Genomic DNA, 19,135 nt, shown 5'->3' with positions numbered 1-19,135 from the left:
CAGTTGGCCTCATTTAACATCATTGATAGGTTCTTGGAAACTGCAACTTTAAGCAAAGGATATATAACAAAAGCAGGTCCTAGAAGTATTTTTTTTCAATGTTGCCTAAGATTTCTTTTTTTCTCAGCAACTTTACAATGAATGTTGAAGGAAACATTATTCCTGCTGTATAAAAATTACCTTTTATACCTGCTTTTAAAAGTTAGACAGTCATTTCCCTGAAGGGCTGGAAAGAAGTGTGATGGGGGCATGTTGACGTTGCTGTATCTTGATCTAAAGAAATATGTTCTGTTTATGAAGATTCAGGAAGACTCACATTTAGGACATGTGCCCTATGTGCATATTATATAGCAATTAAAAGTATGTTTTTAATGAAATACTACTTAGAGATAAAAATGATAAACTCTTGCCATTTGTGACAATGTGGATGGAAGCAGAGGGGATGATGCTAGGCGAAATAAGTCAGGAAGAGAAAGAAATAGTGGATGGTTTTACTTCTATGTGGAATAGAGAGAAACCATACAAAGGGAGAGTCAAAACAAAACTAATAACAAACCTTAGAAATCGGTCTGTAGAATTAAGGCAACCAGAGAGGGAGCGGAGGGGAGCAGGGAATAGAGGGGACCCCATAGACTATGGTGGAGGACTGTGGATGCCTTGGTAGTAGGTGTGGTGAGGTGACATACATCCCAACAGGTGTGATCCTATATCTCTGAATTGTATACTGTACTGCAAACCAATGTTACCTCAATTTTTTAAATGTGTTTTTTTAAGTTCCTGATTATTCTTAATTTCCAAGGAAGAAATGCCATTCCCCTAACCCCACCCCCACCTACTGCTCCTTGCCCCACTTTCTGCTCAGCTCAACAATCCTTACTACACAAACTATGAGTCATTATGACTGGTCTTCTGGGTTTTGATGGTTTGCATACCTGAGCTAGGTTTTAGTTTTTCATGTCTACTTCTAATCCTACTGAGTTTCTTGGTATAATTAAAATTTTAACATTTGGGGGATAAATTCTTAATCATTAAAGATAGCAGTCATCATATTCTTGTGAGTCAGGGCCTATACTAGCTTGATATTCAGTACCTTATTTTGTCCTTCCAACAGTCCTGAAAGATTAGCACCTTGAGCCCATTTTACAGATAAGGATGCTAAAGCTCACAGGTGGAGTTACTTGACTAATGAGAAACTCCCCAAACTTTCCAAAAGCTCATGGCACACCTCCAAGTGATGCATTCTGCCATAGGTACCATTCTGCTTAACAGCTTTTCTCTGCTTTCATCCCCAGCCAGAAAAAGAAGCCAGATGGTCCACCACCGTCCCCATCTGAGCTACCTGGAAGCTGCCTGACACTGTTGTCACAGGAAATGAGAGCAAGGATATCTGTGCTAAAATCCCAGTTCCTGCTCTTTAAAGCTCAGCTCCAAACTGCAGAGGAAACCTCTAATAGCCAGGCAAGCCAAGCAAACTTTAAAAGTCCTGGCAAGAACTTTGAAATCAGACCCCGCCAGCATGTGTCCCTGAATGTCGGAATAGATACTATATTTACCCTGAAAAGCCCTTTAGTGAACTGAGATCTATAAATAGTCATTAGAGCCCAAGCAAGTGGCCTTAACACATGGATTTCCTTCCAAAAATGCAGACCCATTTTAATTAAGTTTGTAATTAGCCTTTGGGAGGGCAGGCCCCCTGGATTCCATTTGTTTTCGGAGACACTGTGAGTAATTTTCTATTCGTTGAATATTTGGGGATTAGCGTGCGCACTGGGAGTTCAGCTCCAAAGCAGCCCTCAGGGCATTTGCACACAGCCCAGCTCCTTGGAGAGGACACTCCGGGCTTGGTGCACAATGAGTGCACCCTGCAACCTTGGGACTCCTGCCCCATTGTCCCCTTTGGGTCTCTTTGCCAAGCCAATTCCTTTTGATTAGTTTCCCCCAGAACAAGATGGGAGTCACAGCAGTGCTCATGCTGCCCCTGCTGCTTTTGGGAATCAGCGGTCTTCTCTTCATCTACCAAGAGGTGTCCAGGCTGTGGTCAAAGTCAGCCGTGCAGAACAAAGTCGTGGTGATCACCGATGCCATCTCGGGACTAGGCAAGGGTAAGCTGGTTTTGCTCCACTGTGCCCACTCTGGCCCTGAGAGACAAGATGTAGCAGGATGGCAGAGGGACAAAGAGTGGGGTCAAGACTGTTCTCACCTAGCATCTGTGACTCACGAGCAAGCGTCTTCTCTTATGGAGGCGGCAGCTTCCTCCATGAGAAATGAGGATTAGAATAGAGAAATTAGAATATCTGGGGCTGCAAACTCATAGCCCAAGGGGCAAAATTTGCCTGCAGATGTGATTATTTTGCTGCTGGGGTTTCCATAAATTTGGAATGCAAAGCAGAGTACTACTTATGAGCCCAAACTTGGGAGATGGTTCAATTTCTGGCTCCACCACTAACTAGCTGGTGACTTCACTATTCTGCCTTAGATTTCACATCTGAAAATAAGGATATTAGTATTCTCTCTACCTCATAAAGTTGTAGAGGAAAAAATGAATTCATAGATGGGAAGCTCTCAGGCCTACTGAGGGGTTAGTGATGATAATGATTCACAAACTCGGGCAGATAGTGCACACTCTGCTAATAATCCCTGTTGTGTCTTACTCGGCCTGTTTCCCTCCACCATATCACCCTCTGGTCTTGAAACCACTTATGCTTACAAATCCTGTATTAGATAGTCTCAAAGGACCATTCCATTGCAGCATCTGTGACATGAGGGGTAGTAAATGTCTTAGGTTTCAACGAGTCTGACTGTCACTCCTAACAATGGTAGGGCAGCCTCCTATGTTTATAGTTTGGGTGCAGTTTTTGCTTTTGCTTTTATTCTTAATCAACCATAGAAGCCACACAGCCAAACATTCAGTAGATTACTCAGCAAACGTCCATGAAGTCCAGTCCATCCTGACTATCAAGACAAGCTCTGCTCCTTCTTAAGAGTCCCCTTGGGGGGCTGGGCACCCACTCCCAGGGGCAACCATCACATGAACATTTACAACCTCCTGGCTGGGAATTCTGAGTTTCATTCTCTTGGACATCCTAGTGGGAGCCAATCTGCATGCCTTGAAGAGAGGTTCAGTTTCAAGTGGGTAATCAACTTGGTTCACCATGGAAGATTAAAAAAACAAAAAGCAGAAGGCAGATAAACTAGCTTCCCTATTGGAAACAATACCCCAAGAGGAGGCCCGGCATCATTAGACTCAGCAGTCAGAAGGAAGGGGACACAAATGCCAACTTCTGCAGGGACTGGGCAGGGCACGGATATTCATCAGTGAGACCAGTAACAAGATGAGAGGAATTGTTGCCATGGGGATTTGGAAAGGTGACATTTACCTAGAGACACCCAGAGTCAAATGGCTCAGGAAACCTTATCCTTCAGTAGAACTTACCTATGGAGTGTCGGGCCAGTTGCCAACATGACACCCCTTCATTGTGAAGTCTTCTCTGTCACTTTCATCCTCTTGGATGGTCCCTGAGGAACTGGCCTCTGAGCACCTGGGGCTCCCCTATAACACACCCCATGTGATTCTCAGCAGGTCCACTAGCACAACTCCCCTATGTGGAGCCTTTGTGTTGCGTGTGGGTATTCTGGGCACTCAGCTCCAGACTTGGCATATAACAAGCACTCAGAAACTGTTGATTTAATAAATGGCTCTATATGATGAGGCAAGGCTTATGTTCTGACAAGCTTATTATATACTAATTTTATTGATTTTTAACTAGAGTTGTATGATTTCGATTATTTTAAATTTGTCAAGGGATGTCTTACAGCATTTTGGTGAATGATCCATGGCTGCTTGAAAAGAATGTGTCTTCTGTTGTGGGGTGGCATGTCCCCACAAATGTCAGTTAAACCCTGTTGGTAGAAGAGGCTATTCAGTTCAACAACCTTGCTGATTGTCTGTCTTACCAGGTAGAACTACTGTCCTAGCTCCTACTGAGAGATGGACATTTGTTTCAGTGGCCTTATTTTTTTTTTTCAAGTCTCATCAACTAGAGTCACACATTTGTGCAAATCTGGTATCCCCAGAAAATGTATCAAAATGGCAAATGGAGCAAAATGGCATTTTCAGAGAAATATGGTCTAGTCTCTGTCACAGCTGCTGTCAGAGTTCTCTTTTACTGTATGTTATGGGTCCCCCTGGAAAGATATGCAAAGCAGGAAAAATAAGTGCAAGTATTTAGCTGTAACTTGAGAAACTGGGCATGTGTGGTTGTAAATAAATGCCTAGCTTGGACATGCTGCCAACCACAGCGTTTCCAGGGTCAAACTGCTCCATTTCTCAGGTCCAAGAAAAGAAAATAGTGGGGGACCCTGAATGGATGACACAACAGGCCATGCCCAGCCTATGGCATACCTCTGCTCCCAGGGAACCTGACCTAATGCAGAGAGAGGGCAGCTGCCAGGAGCTAGATCCACACAGTTCTCTGGGGAAATGAAACAGCCCCTCCCACACCCACTCACCACACCCAACCCCCAGCAACCCACACAGTTCAGCCAGGTCAGAAATCAGTCACCTGTTAACCACTGTGTCCACAGCAAAGTAACTCTCAGAATGCTAAGCCTGTGTACTTGAACAGCTCCAGAGTGCACAGCCCTGCCTGGGACTCATCACCTCTAGATGCACAGTCATTCTGAACATTCTAAACATTCTTTAAACATTTCTGAAATTGAGCTGACAGTCTTTTAATCAACAGCACCCTGCAATATTCACAGCCCATCCACTTGCATTTTAATATTCTGAAATCAGGAAGTGTCTTACAGTCAATATCATCTTTGACCTGAGGCAACAGGGAAGTAAGGACTCAATTTGTGTTTGCTGCTTGAAAGAGAAAAAGCCACAGGCCCATGTGCCTGACTCAGGAGAAACACTTTACTGAGCCTCAGTAACAAAGTACTATTAGGTGATGGGAAAGGACTCTCCTGGCTGCCTCTCCTAAGAAGGTCAAGGCCAGTGTTCGGTCTGGCTTCTGGTCATAGACTCCTCATCCTGCCTTATGCCCCGCTTATAAATGTGCCCACCATCACTGACAGAAGGACAGGCCACAGTCTTCCCCACTGCATCCCGATGCACCCCTTGTTCAGCAGTGGGGCCGGCACCCCAATGGGAAGGTCAGCGATTAGGTTCACATCCTGGATTCACCACTGACCAGCTGTGGTCTCGGGGTGAATCATTTCATTTCATTGAACCTCACTCCTCTGGTTGTAAAACACCAGCCAGCCTGACTGCCACTTGGAATTTCAGCTGCAAAACGAGAAGGCTAAAGCTTTCTCTCTCCAGATGAAGGTCCTTACGTGATTTCTGTTATTATAAAAGCCACAGATATTAAAAAGGATTTCAAAAGTAAAAACATAGAAAACACACTTAGCACCTCACTGACTTGGGAATACTTCATCTTATTTCCTTTCAGCCTCTTTATGACACTTATTTGTACAAACAGCAGTGAAGTAGCAGGAATCAGGGGGCATAGTGAGACAGCCCACCTTGGTCCCTCAAATTTAGACAGAGGGAAGGTCTTCCTTTGCATCTTCATTTTTTAAAAATCAGCTAGTCTCATGACTTTTCTGATTACTATTAGATTTTACAAAACCCATCAGTCACATTCAGTTCCCAAACAGCATCACCTCAGGAACTGGGATCTCAGTAGAACACTTTAGTAAAGGTGTCCATTTCATTGCGATGAAAGTTCCTTTCCCCCTCCCCTCCTCCCTCCAGCCGGGCAGAGCAAGCTTGCTGCTCTTTCTGACCCCTCAGCGGATAGAGAAGCAGAAAACAGGGAGAGAAAAAGGACAGGAAAAAAATCTTACCTAACTCTCATAGTTATAAAACCACTTCAAGCCCCACAGCTGGATGTGCTTGGAACTGAGCCTGACTCTTTCTCTTGTGGACATGTGTATAGGTCCTGCAGAGGCACATTCATCTGTACTGTCTGTGAAGTGGGTGCACGCCACCTGCTCAATGGCCCCTCATCCTCAGTTTTCCGGCTGTCTACACCTAGGCCCTCTCTCTTGGAGTCCCACTGTCCTTCTAAGAGATCCCCTTGGGCAGAATTCAAAAGCACTTCCAACCAAATCATGGCCTGCCTCTGGGTCCACTGAGACTGTGTGGTGGGCTTACTGCCATCCCCATGGGCCCTATTCCTCCTGGGTCCCTACCCCTCGGCCTTGCTCTATCAGCACCTTCTGCTTCACTCTTGTTCCTATCTGGCTTAGACTGTAGGGCTCAGCACCTCAATCATTCTCTCTCTAGTACCATTTCCCTGCACCAACTCCCACTTGTCAAAGCCCAGCCAGCTGTCCTCCTTTGCCAGGCTGCTGACCTTGGCAAGAAAAAACCACACAGCCATCAGATCACATTGCACTCAGAATACCAGCCTCCAGTGGGCACCCAGTGATGCCCAGTGATCCTTTGGCATCCTAGGTCTGTCAGGGCCCACGACTGCTTGGTGTAAAATGGGACAGTAATAAGCATGTACCTCCTGCAGTAGGTACTGCTGACACCCTTCCCACCCTCGGGGTATCCTTCCAAGAGCCCGGGACCTCGCCACTTCCTCCAGTGCCCAGATGCTATGAGCATTGACTGCCACGGCTCACAGACTCACTCTCTGCCATAGATGTTGCTTTGCCCACAAATTACATGCCCTTTGTGCACCCATCCCCAGAGGAAGGCAGTGCAGGGTCACTGGTTAACACAGGAGCACAAAGGGCTGATCCTCTTGCTTCCAGCTGCGACAAGTCTGCAGTTGGGTTTATTCTCCAGAGCCTTCCTTGGATCAGTGAAGGCTAAATTTTACCTGAAATTACGACCTGTTCATGCCTTTATTCCCTGACAGGTTTTTCTCTGTAATGCATTCCTCAGAAATGCTGGTCACCTAAATCCCTGTCTCAGATTCTGCTTCCAGAGAACCCACCAAAGATATGACTTCATGGCACTACTGAATTATGAGCTAATCTATGTAAATCTCTGCCAACAGTCCCTAGAACAAGAAAACTCTCCAAATAGGATAATTTGTGTTATTCTTAAATATAGTATTATTACTACACAAGAATGCTGTGAGTCCATTTGAGAGAAACCTGTGTTGGGTGACTCAGGAATTAGTCCAGAGTAAAATCTACTAGACAGAGGCAGGTTTACTTTTTTAATAAAAAGAACCCTGATAAGATTATCTACCCACAGAGAAAATGTGACGGGAACTGGTGACATTTGGTCTGAAAAAACATGATGGCTGTTTCCAGAATCTTTAGATTGAGATATATTTAGAGCTAACCGGACAGAGTCATCTCTCTGTCCAGTTTAAGACTGTCCTAATAATCAGAACTACTTAATGCAATGGGTTGGGAACTTCTCTTCACAGGAGGCAACCACACTGAAGCTGAAAAGGGAAAAATCCAGCCCAGGAGGAGGTTGAATGGAATGACCTCTAAAGGACCCCAGGGTCCTAAGGATTTTGAATCTTTTCAATTCTTGAGTTTGTAACAGAAGTGGGTCTCACTATCAGTAATCCATCCACACAGTGTCTCTGCCCTTCTTTTTCCTCCCCCACAGAATGTGCTCGGGTGTTCCACATTGGCGGGGCAAGATTGGTGCTGTGTGGGAAGAACTGGGAGAGACTAGAGAACCTGTATGATTCCTTGACCAGCGTGGCTGACCCCAGCAAGGTAAGCCCTTCCAGCAATCATGCTGGGTAACTCCTGGGCATGCGTGCCCTTCATAAATTGTTAAAGCACCTCCAGTCACCTTCAGAAAAACTACCTTATTTAATGAAGTTTCATTTTCTGACCATAAATATTGATGAAAGAAAAAGGATTTGGAAGTATTTGAAAGCAATTTGGAAATTGCTTTGGGGGGACTGACCTTGCCATAAGCATATTTGTTAGTCATAAAGGGTCAACTCAGTTTGACTGCTCACCATGCCAAAAATGTGGCCTCTAGTCACCAACCCTATTTAAATCAGACTCAAAGATAATCCAGATATGTCATAGGTGTGGGTTGTGATTAGAAATACTTATGGCTGATTTTTCTTTTCTTTTATAATACCTCAAATGATAGTTTCTTAAAAGAAATCAGGGAAATGCAGTCCTCTTACAAGAAATCAGGAAGTAATGTTTATTTCAATGCAACTGCCATATTCAAACCATTTCTGGATATTGTTTAAGGAATTGTCTGTCAAACTCTCTTCAGGAAATCTTTATTGTAAATCTTTAACCTTGATGCTGAGTTTGGTTTTGGGAAATCGCCAAAAGTAAGTTTGTGCTAAATCTGGTATTTGAGATGAATTGAACGGGATGACACAGCATTCTCCGCAGTGTGTTTCTTAGGATATTATCAGGTATTGAGGAAAAATGACAGTCTGAGTCAACTTACTTAACTGAGTTAACTCAAACTTGTCTAGTTGGTATCTTTATTGCAAGACTTTTCAGAGTCTTTGATATGCTAATAGTCATCTTGTATCTCAAGAGAATATCCAATAATGTTTCCCAAATGAATTTGATCAGGATGCTCTTTTCAAGAATATATCTCAGAATTAATGTCTGTCAAACACTGGAATTGCTTTAACCACATGGTAACATTGATTGTCCCGTCTGTCCCCCCTCTAATAATCAAGAATCTTGATAGCAGTGAATGTCTATCAGTGTAAAAAAATAATAACAATACAAAACACAACAAAACAAAAACAGACAATTAGAAACCAGAGACATCCTGCAGGGGAGGAGGAGGGAGAGGGGTCAGAGGGAGGGAGGAGGAGCACAGGGGACTGAGGTGATGGTGCACGGGTGCCTTGGGGAAGGAAACTCTATGGGGACTACACCTGAGAGGGGGGGAGCAAATACTGTTTAAAAATGAACAATGATGTAAAAAATAAATTTAAAAATAATTAATTTAAAAATAATAACAACAACAACAAACAGTGAATGTCTGGGGAGAACACAGCACCTGGTGCTCCAAAAGTACTGTGTTGTATGATTTTGGTCAAAATGAAATGTGTCTACAAAGTACTGTGCTATGATGGATTCTCTTATGGCTTGTAAGCCCGTTTGAAAAGCAAATATCAAAAAGGAGCTTGGAAATATTTTGTGATGATATCCCCACTAGAATCGCACAGCCTCCACTATGAAGGGTGATTTTCATTTGGATTTGTCATTTCCAGCCCTTTGGCCATCTGAATTTATGTTGTTGTTGCTCTGGTCCCCAAGAGTGGATTATCTTCCCAGAGTCATTTCTGTTTCATTCTCATCATTTATTTTTGTAATCATTCTATAAGCTCTGAATTTCAAAAGGGGTGGTTTTTACAGTGAAAGACCCCAAGGTCTGTGCTTTGATTTTCTCATTGGTTCAACAGACATTCACCCCAAAGCTAGTCCTCTTGGACTTCTCAGATATCAGCTGTGTCCAGGATGTGGCAAAAGAGGTCCTGGATTGTTATGGCTGTGTGGACGTCCTCATCAACAATGCCAGCATAAAGATGAAGGGACCTGCTCATAAGATTTCTCTGGAGCTTGACAAAAAGATCATGGATGCCAATTACTTTGGGCCCATCACATTGACCAAAGGTCTCGTGAGTTTGACTTCCCTGTGGATTTTTGGGCCTTGGGTTGCTGGAAAGTGTTCTATTATGTAGACAGATGATCATCCTATTCTGGTTGGAGCTTCCAGACACGCTCAGAAAAACTACCTTATTTAGTGAAAGCTTTCATTTTCTGACCATAAATATTGATGAAAGAAAAGAGATTTGAAAGTGTCTCACTGGTATATTTCAAGTCCCCTCCTGGTAAAACTCCTCCCTACCCAAACTCTGCCCCTCCATACCCAAACCTTACCCTTTACCCCTCTCTTCCTACTCACATTCATGACTTCCCCCTCCCACCCTATTGTACATCTCTAGACCACTGTCTTCATCCTTTGCTTATAATTGGATATATCAACCTTGTGGTTGATATGTTCTCAAACATAACAATTGGTCAAATGTGGAGATTCATTCCCCAGAAGGGAAGAAGAAAAAGATGGATTCCCCAAACTACAAGAGTACACTGTCAATGTTTTGCAGAAACAGGGAAGGCAGGAGGATGTCTCCTTTTTAAGGATAGGGTAGTGATTCCTTTGTAGAGATTTCTCACCACCAAATGCCAATCTGAAGCCTGGGAGATTGGGGCTGGTGATGACATGGAGCAGAACTAGATGAAAGTTTCCCTCAAAATGAAAGTTTATCAAAGCAGAACACAAAGAGAAAGAATGTAAGCTTACAGACTAGCCACATTGAGTTGGGTGCCTTGGGGGAGGCTGAGAAAACAGGATCAATCCTATTCTGCAGCCAAAAATCTTCATTATAATGGCATTCTGAGTACTAGCCAGATGAAGGGAAAGGTATTTGGGGCAGAAAGATGATTTCCCAGAGCTTCTTCAATGATGCCCCAGAGACAATTGTTTCCTCCAACCCAGTCCCTGTGGATATACCAAGCAGGGCGAGCCAATATCTGACGTGTCATTCAATCAGCCTCTGAGAGTCCTGTTCATTGGCATTAAAGTGAGGAATAGAAAAAGTGGAATGGGAAAGGCCATGGCTGGTTTCTCTTCCTGGGTGGGCTCTAACTTGCAAAGAGACCCTGTCTAGTCGCTAGCTCTGGGTCTCAGTTTACCCTCAGCAAGGGCTGCATAGAATTGACTGCTCCAAAAGCCAAGACTCTGGATTTTTGGGTTTTTTGCCTTGTTCCTATTCTACCCATACTATCATTTACTTCCTATTACTCTCTAAATTTCCTCAATTTAAAATTAATTTACTTTAAGAAACCTTTATAATGCCACCATAAAAATCAAAATCCATTTTCCCTCTCAACAATGAAAGAAAATCAGAAAACAAAACAGACTAGTGTTCTCCCAAAACACTTGGGAACACTCAGGACTGAGGTCTACGCTCTCTTTTTAAAAAGCTTCACAGGTGCTAAGGACATATTAGAACAAGGTAAGGTTTCCTTCTGGGGGCACTAGGAGAATTGAAAAGGGACTACTTCTCACATTATTATTTCATGCACATTGTGGGGTCATGTAAAATTGCCCAGCAATTCACCAGGTGAGCTATAAGCCCACTGGTAGGAAACACAGAATAAATGATTGCTGGGGGCCCTTCCATCCCCATCCTGCTGTGATCTGATTACTGGGAGGGTTGAGGAACAGATGTGATGGAGGGTTTGGGAGAGGGGTCTGCTGCCTACCTGTCTTCGATTTGTAACTGTGACCCATTGTCCTGTGCTTTCTAGTCCTGCTTCCCAACATGATCTCCCGGAGGACAGGCCAAATTGTGCTAGTGAATAATATCCAAGGGAAGTTTGGAATACCGTTCCGGACAGCCTGTAAGTTGCTAAGACAAAAATGTTATGTGTCTTATAAGATGCTGTGTCTAGGAGTAGGCGTTGGTTACGTGGTGGGGAGGTCCAGAGTTCCACTTCATGCCTTCTGCTGGTTTTTCTTTCATCCTTTTGGTTCCTGTTGCTGATCCCTGATGACACATAAGTCACATAGGAGATGCTGAGATTTGAAAGGTAAGATCACACTCTCCCCGAAACTCAAGTCTCACAGGTCAGGACAGCCCTGTGATTGCTCAACACCAGATGAAGCTCATGCTCCTGGCATGGGAGCACAGCCCCAGCTGCAATGCCCGTTCCCCGAAACACTGCCACTGAAAAAGATGGGTGCACATCAGGAAAGGGGAGAGGGATAGAGAGGTCTTTGTCCTTGTCCCTAGCACAAAGCTCCTAAAACCTTTGGAATTTCCTCCCCATGAGAGTAATAAAGGTGTCTTGTTATGCTAATGAGTGACTTTTGGAAAGCCCCCAGGTCACCCAAGGATGGGGCTGGTGGGGGGAACCAGAGATGTGATTAGAGGGTTATTTTTTTCAGTTCTACCCCCACCTCTGGGGTGGAGGAGAGGAGCTGGAGAATCAGTTCAATCCCAGTGATTTGATCCATCCTGGCTATGTAATGAAGCAGCCATAAAATCCCAGAAGGGTGGGGTTCAGAAAGCTCCAGCTTGGTGAATTTGGGGAGATTTGGGGAGACTGGCAAGCTTGAGTAGGCATGGAATCTCTGCCCCCTCCACCCATATTTTGCCCTATACCTCTTCCATCTTACAGTTTCTGATTTATATCCTTCTTTAAGAAACTAGTGATCTAGTAAGTAGAATGTTCCTCTGAGTTCTGTGAGACATTCTGGCAAATTAACCAAATCCAAGCAGGGCGTTGTAGGCTACAAACCTCTGATCCAGAGCTGGTTGGTCAAAAACACAGGTGACAACCTGGACTTGTGACTGACGCTTGAAGTAAGAGTTGGGGGAGTCCTGTAGGACCAAGCCCGTAGCCTGGCATCTGAAGCTAATTTCAGGTAGATCATGTCAGAATTATGTGAAATTGTAGGACACCCAGCTGGTTTGGGGAAAAAAAAAACACATACACATTGGAATTGGTGTAAAGTTAAGGTGTTAAGTATTTCATTATTTGAAAATTAGGACATTTCAATAAAAATCAGGATTTCCAGCTTCCTAAACAATAGCTGTGGCACCACAGGGCTGAAGCCAAGAGGTGCCAGACCTGGAGACAGAGCTAGTGGCCTCCTATTCACTACCATCCTCCAGAGACTTCTCATCATGCCTCCACAGACGTTTTTTAGTTGGGAGCCCACTGAAAGGACAGTGATCATGTGATAAAGGGTCTCCCGGGCCTAGCACAGGTGCAATCCTCATTGACTATCTTCATTTATAGGTGAGCCTCCAGCACCTCTGTCCTTAACCTGGATGGCATGGGTAGGCTTCCCCACTCTCCCTAGGACATCTGGGCCTGGAGGTGGAGCCCATGACATATCCATCCCCTGCCTCACTCAGCTTCCAAATGATACCTCTGAAATGGGAAGTTGGGGTTCATTGTAACTCAGACGTGGCTTTAAATTTCCCAAACTTTAAGTAGTGTCACTCCTTTCTTTTTGGAATTCTTGGAATAATTCTTGTTTACCCAACCTCTGCCTCCTCCATTTGAATTGGGTGATTTGGTGAGTGGATTACTTGGACAGGATCTCCAAAGTAAAGGGGGCCAGGAAGTGACAGGTCAGTGCTCAGGGCTCACCAAGACCACCAGCTGTCCTTGGGACACGGAGCAAATCACTCCAGTATGAGCCTTCCTGGGAAGGACTGGAAACTCAGGCTTGAGGTAGGCATTTTATAGGCCTTTTCGCATATGATCTTCACAACTACTTGGCAAGAGTGATATCACTACCGACTTCCTAAATGGGAAGACCTGTCCCCTGGTGACGGAAAGCCGGTAACACAACCACTAGGGTCAGTAAACAGAGCAGCATCTTCAATTGTCAGACCTGACAATGCAGAAAGGGAGAGCTCGTGTTCCATAGGACCTTTCTCCCCAGGCTTGGGGTGAGGAGAGGGTTTGGAGAGGGGGTTTTGGAGAGGGGATATTTTGGGTAAGGAGCAAGTTCATTACCTGATTGAACACAGGTCACGTGTCTCATAGTGTTAAATCTCCACCTGTGGGGACAATTTTTAGTATTACAATGAAGTAAAGGAGGGCTTTAGGTTATTCCAGTTCCTCTTTCTCCAAGAGCTAAATTGGGCCAATTATCTATGATTTCAGCTGTGTCAGCATTCGCCTTCCTGCAAGAGAACATCACTAGGTATGGATAACACCAATCTTATCCCATTTTAAAGATAAGAAAACCAAGCCTCAGAGAGGTGAAATGGTTTGTCCAAGATCACACAGAGGGGATGTGGCCAAGCTGGATTTGGTCCAGCTCTGCTTCTGTCCACCACACAGGGCTTTCTGTGAAGTAAAGGGCAGGGCTGGGGGGTCTGCGAGGTCCCTTCCAGCTGAGCTTGGCCTCTTGCCTCCATTGCTCCCCTGGGAAGCAGGGGCCCCTCACGCGCCTCCTCTGGCTGGTTTCTCCTGCAGATGCTGCCTCCAAGCATGCTGTGCTAGGCTTCTTTGACTGCCTCCGAGCCGAAGTCGAGGAGTATGATGTTGTGGTCAGCACTGTGAGCCCGACTTTCATCCAATCCTACCAAGCTAATCCTGGCCAAGGAAGCTGGGAAGCCTCCATTTGGAAATGTGAGCTTGCAGGAGAGAGCCGAGGGATAGGAGCTGAAGCAGACTCCATGGGGGGGTGGGGGGGTGGGGGGGGCCCTCAGGACAGCCTGGCTTCATTCAGGCTACAGGGGGTGCTCCTGAAGTGAGCCCATAGGAGGCAGGGGTCCCTGTGCCCAACTAATTGCTAATTTAGGGAATCCTAAACCTTCAGTCCTGAGGCACGAGGTAGAAAGAATCCCAACCCACAACCAGCAGGCCAAGCCCCGCTGGACTCTGTCACTCACGGGCCTTGTGACCTTGGCCAAGTGACTACTTGTCTCTGAGCCACAGTTTCCCATATGGAATTGCCAGGACAGGGTCTTTAAAAATCTCCCTGCTCCCACTTTTCCTGGGAGGCAGCACAGAGGCTGAGAGTCTGGAGCCAGCTTGCCTGAATTGGAAGCTTGTCTGCACATGGTAAATGATTAAACTCAGGCAATTCCCTTGACCACGGTGCCGCAGTGTCCCCCTTAGAAAGTGAGCGATGACAGTAATACCTCCCCCAGAGAGCCACTGGGAAGATGGAAGGCTCAGCCCAACAGAGGGTTTGGACAGCAACTGGCACATAATGAGGGCACCTGAGTCCTTGTCCTATTCTCCAGTGCCCTGAAGAGGGAGGGCTGCCTCTGCCCAAGGCTCCATCTGCCTCAGGAGAACGAAATAGTTCTGGCAAGTAGTCCCAAGAGGCTCTAGAAAAGCACTGTTTTGCAGCCATTTTAAACAACAACTCCTAATTCATCTGGCACCTTCTTATTTTCTAAGCTCTTTCGCATCCCTTCTACTGCTCACAACCACCTTCTGAAGTTAATCGGGCAGGAAATTGTGCCCACTTTTTAGATGCAGAAACTGAGCCCCAGAGGCATCAAGTGTCTCCCCAGGGCCTCATGGTCAGTGGACAGTCAAGTTGGCCTGGAGTCCCAGCCCCAGCCATGGCATGCTCTACCTGTGGGCACAGAGGGGGTTCTGACTGCTTGCTCCTTCTGAGCCCATAACTTCCACCCTCTCCGGGGCATCTCAGTCTTTTTCAGGAAGCTGACCTATGGGGTGCACCCCGTGGAGGTGGCCGAGGAAGTGATGCGCACCGTGAGACGGAAGAAGCAAGAGGTCTTCATGGCCAACCCCATCCCCAAGGCTGCTGTGTACATCCGCACCTTCTTCCCAGAGTTCTTTTTTGCTGTGGTGGCTTGTGGGGTGAAGGATAAGTACAATATCCCAGAAGAGGATTAACTGCAGGAGGCCAAATGGGTTGCCCAGAGATGGGAATAAAGGCTTTCCTGGCAGGGGCTGGGTTTTCATTGAATAAGCACTGTCTCCCACAGGGGGAGCCACCAAACCACTCTCCGACGCTGTCCTCCCACTGTGGGAGACAGTCACTATCCCAGTGAGGAGGACCCAAAGGACAGCCTACCCCACGCAAGGGTGTCCACTGAAATAAAAGTTTCATTGAGAGTTAGCCAAAGAGTTTATTAGATAATCAAAGTGAGGATCTGAACCCAGGGAGCAGTTCAGCAGAATTTGCTCAGTGAGAGCTGTTCCAGCAATCACAAGTCTGAGCTCAATTTGTACACCTTGTTACACAATCACAGATGTGCAGGGACCAGAGGAAGTGAGTCACCGAGGCTGAACTCCTCCCATTTCCTGACCTAAAGAAATGCCACCGCTCTCCATGCACAAAGGAGGGCAAGTCCTGGGATTTCGTCACTTTTCCAATGGCTCAAGGATGCACTGTGGAGAGGCAAAGGCTGGGTGCCTGTCAGTTAAATCTCCTCTGTCTGGCCCCTTGGTTACTAGTGAAGGTTGCAAGGTTGGTTTCCTGCAGGCACCAGACTCTTACATGGCTGCTTCTCAGAACAGAGCCTGTTCGAGCCTGTGCAGATGGCTTTGTTTCTTCCTGCTGAACAGACAGGGAGAGAAGGAGAGTCCCAGAATGTTCCTGTTCACAGGGGCATGTGGGTTTCTTCCACTATCCCAGGACACACTTCCAGAAGCTTCTTAACTCCATAGGGTGACAACTGAGCAGGAAAATAGGAGTCACAGGGAGCTAATTCTCAAATACATGCATGGTCACCATCATCCTTTTAGGAACTGACTCAGAAAATCACTTCTGTTTTATATTGATGCAAAGCTGACCTGCCCAACTTCCAACCTCCAGCAGCAGCAGCAGGACTTGGCAACCCAGTGGAGGCGCTGCCAAACAGAACTTCCAACAGTGATGGAGATATTCTGTAATGGGCTGTCCAGCATCGCAGCCACTAGCCACATGTGGCTGCTGAGCACTTGAAATGTGGCTCATGCAATGAAATCTGAATTTATTTTCTTTTATCTTGATTTGAGTGTAAATAGTCACATGTGGCCAGCGGCTCCCAGGTTGGCAGCACAGGGAGAATCACCCTCCCCCCAGTTTTAACTATCCCAGGAGGACCCTAGCCACAGCTATTTTTAAACTGATTCTAAGGAATAACAGATCTTGAGAACTTCTGCCCCAGGGTGCCCACCTCATTCCAGGTTTTTTGCACATTCCCAAAGCAAAACTCATGTTAAACCCTGTTATTGGTGGGCATTTCTCTTAGTTGTTCTTGTATAAAACAGTTGATGATTCTTGGAATCTTAGAAAGTACACATTTTCTACACTAATTTTGTAACTAGAGATTCAAACTTTTCCAATAGTTATAGATAAAGGGGGCTCAAATTTCCTTTCAGAACCTAAATCATTTGCAAAATTAACATATATATGTTGTATATACATATTCACACATATAAATCTTATTTTAAAAAACAAAATGCTCAGAATCATATGATTGCCTTGGAACCCTGCCTACCCCAAACTAAGGTGTCAGAACTTAGGGGAATCAGCAAAGCAGCAGGCAGGGCCACCCAGAGTCAGCAAGACAAACTTCTAGCCTGAGAAGTTTTATTACTGTGGGGATGGTGGCTTGTGGGGTGCTAGAGTCAGAACCAATAGAGAGTGGAAGGGGTCTCTGGGTGGAAGATGGCAGCGGGAAAATGGCTAAAGCTTGACTGGTGGCCAGAGAACATGGATAACAGGTTTGAGACAGGAAAGGCTGGAGCTGGGGTCACAAGCAGCCAGTCCTGGAGACACACTAAGGATGGACACCAGGTGGATCCTGGCCACAACCCAGATGCAGGGCTGTGGGGTCCTGACCTGCTCCCTTTAAATGCTCTGCCTCCTCTCAGGTGAGTTCACTGAGGCCAGGGCTGAAACCACTTGCAGGGAGGGGCTACATCTGGGAAAATCCACATGGCACTGAAAGCACATTCTGGGGGAACTGGGACTCCTAAGTGGGGGTAGACCTCAGACCCTGGGATTCCCCGAAAAGAAGCGATGTGGAGTGACAGAGCGGGAAGAGGTCCTTCCATGTCAGTGGGTCTGCTCCGCTCTTCCCCTGCCAGCTGACTGAGGGAGCCCCAGATCCAAGGAAGGCCAAGACCATTAGGTGGACCCATTCTCAGCAGGACTGGCTGGCTGACACCCCAAGTGCCCCACAATTGAATTTCCAAGCTCTGACTGGATATTCCTATTGCCTTTCAGATGTCACTATGTCCACTCAGGTCCTGTCACCCTCGCAGGATAGGGTATGTCACAGCCTAACAAATGAAAACTCAACCCATAACCTGAAAACTAGGGGATGGGGTGGGGAGGTGGGTTTAAATTTGGGGGAGGGGCATGTCATACAAATGAGTGACCACCAGGGGTCACTGTAGCTCTGAGCCTTAATAGCTACCATTTCTTCACTGAAGCCCAGGATAGCATAGTAGTAGGAATTCCACAAAATTACATATACTTCATAATCTCCAATGAGTGTTCCCTTCCAAGATCCTACTTGGTCTTCACATCATTCTTAATTCACTGAAAGCTGCATTTCGCAGATGAGAAAACAGAGGCTGACCATGCTCTGTGGGATACACAGCAGGACACAGCAGCTCTGGGAAAGCCAGGACAGCCTGTGGCGGTGCAGCCTCTGGGGCCCAGAGAGCTGACTCTAGGAGCCAGTGCGTGATTGTCTAAAGCTTGAAGCAATCCTCACTACTCCAGGTTGGGAGAGACAGAGGTCGTTTTCTGGATTTTTTCCCCAATGTACACAAATTTTTAAAATTGGAAAAGGTGGGAAAATAGAGAACAAAAATTCCTATGGCCTGGCAAGCACTGTTGACATTGGCACCGCTCTGAAGAGCACTAGAATCTTCACAGCATTGAGAACACATTGCTGGGAGCCTCAGGGGCCACCAAGAGTGTAGCTAAGGGAAGACTGCACAAACACACTGCTGGGGAAGCCAACGGGTTGGGGTATTTGCCCCTCTGGATCCTGTTACCCCCACATCTCAGTGCTCTAGAAGGCTGGTCTTAACAGTCTGCAGCAAAAGCTTCTCCCATCTAATAGCTACTGAAGAGGGTCAGTGCTTGGAGGATGGCTGGCAGGTGCCTTAATCGCCACCACCAATGAAGGCCACAGCTCCTGTCCTGTTCTGGGGGACACTTAGGAGTCATTCCTTTACTTCGCTTCCTGTAGACTTAGCTTGTGATGGCTCCTGGCTGTTGGCCCTGGGTGCTTCATCATTTTGTGGTTTTGTTATTTCTTTACTGTGTTTTCTAATTTTCAAATTAATACATGTTCATGATATACAAGTTCTGTACAGAAAAATATAATATTGAAATTGAAACCCTAACTTCCTACCATATACTCTGTCCCTTAAGTATACAATTAAGAGTGAAAAAATGCTGTCGAGTCAATTGGTATATAGCTTTCCAGTCTTTTTTTCTTAAAGTGTCATGCTATACCATACTGTTCAAAAACTTGTTTTTCCTCTTAGCAGTTTGTCTTGGGCATCTTCAGCATGTGCATACATAGAAGTCCACTTTTTTTTTTATTGTAGTTGATATGCTGAAAATCTCTTAAAATATCAGTTTATAAAGGCAATACATCAAAACAAAGAGAAAAATAACAATAGGTTA

The 19,135-nt window shown here is 45.7% G+C and overlaps 1 protein-coding gene across 1 annotated transcript; it reads left to right on the top strand.

Annotated features, from left to right (window-relative positions):
* Nucleotides 1–1,948: 1,948 nt before the first annotated feature.
* Nucleotides 1,949–15,390, top strand: DHRS7C (dehydrogenase/reductase 7C; the record flags this gene model as incomplete). Its single annotated transcript, XM_084237919.1, has 6 exons — nucleotides 1,949–2,102; nucleotides 7,592–7,704; nucleotides 9,387–9,597; nucleotides 11,299–11,391; nucleotides 13,990–14,145; nucleotides 15,182–15,390. 6 exons carry the CDS (start codon nucleotides 1,949–1,951, stop codon nucleotides 15,388–15,390), a joined length of 936 nt encoding a protein of 311 aa, XP_084094045.1.
* Between the last annotated feature and the right edge of the window lie 3,745 nt (nucleotides 15,391–19,135).

The sequence above is a fragment of the Talpa europaea genome (assembly GCF_964194135.1).
Source record: "Talpa europaea genome assembly, chromosome: 7".
Taxonomy (NCBI): domain Eukaryota; kingdom Metazoa; phylum Chordata; class Mammalia; order Eulipotyphla; family Talpidae; genus Talpa; species Talpa europaea.
Note: the sequence above shows the minus strand (reverse complement) of the source record. Positions and strands in the feature narration are given on the sequence as shown.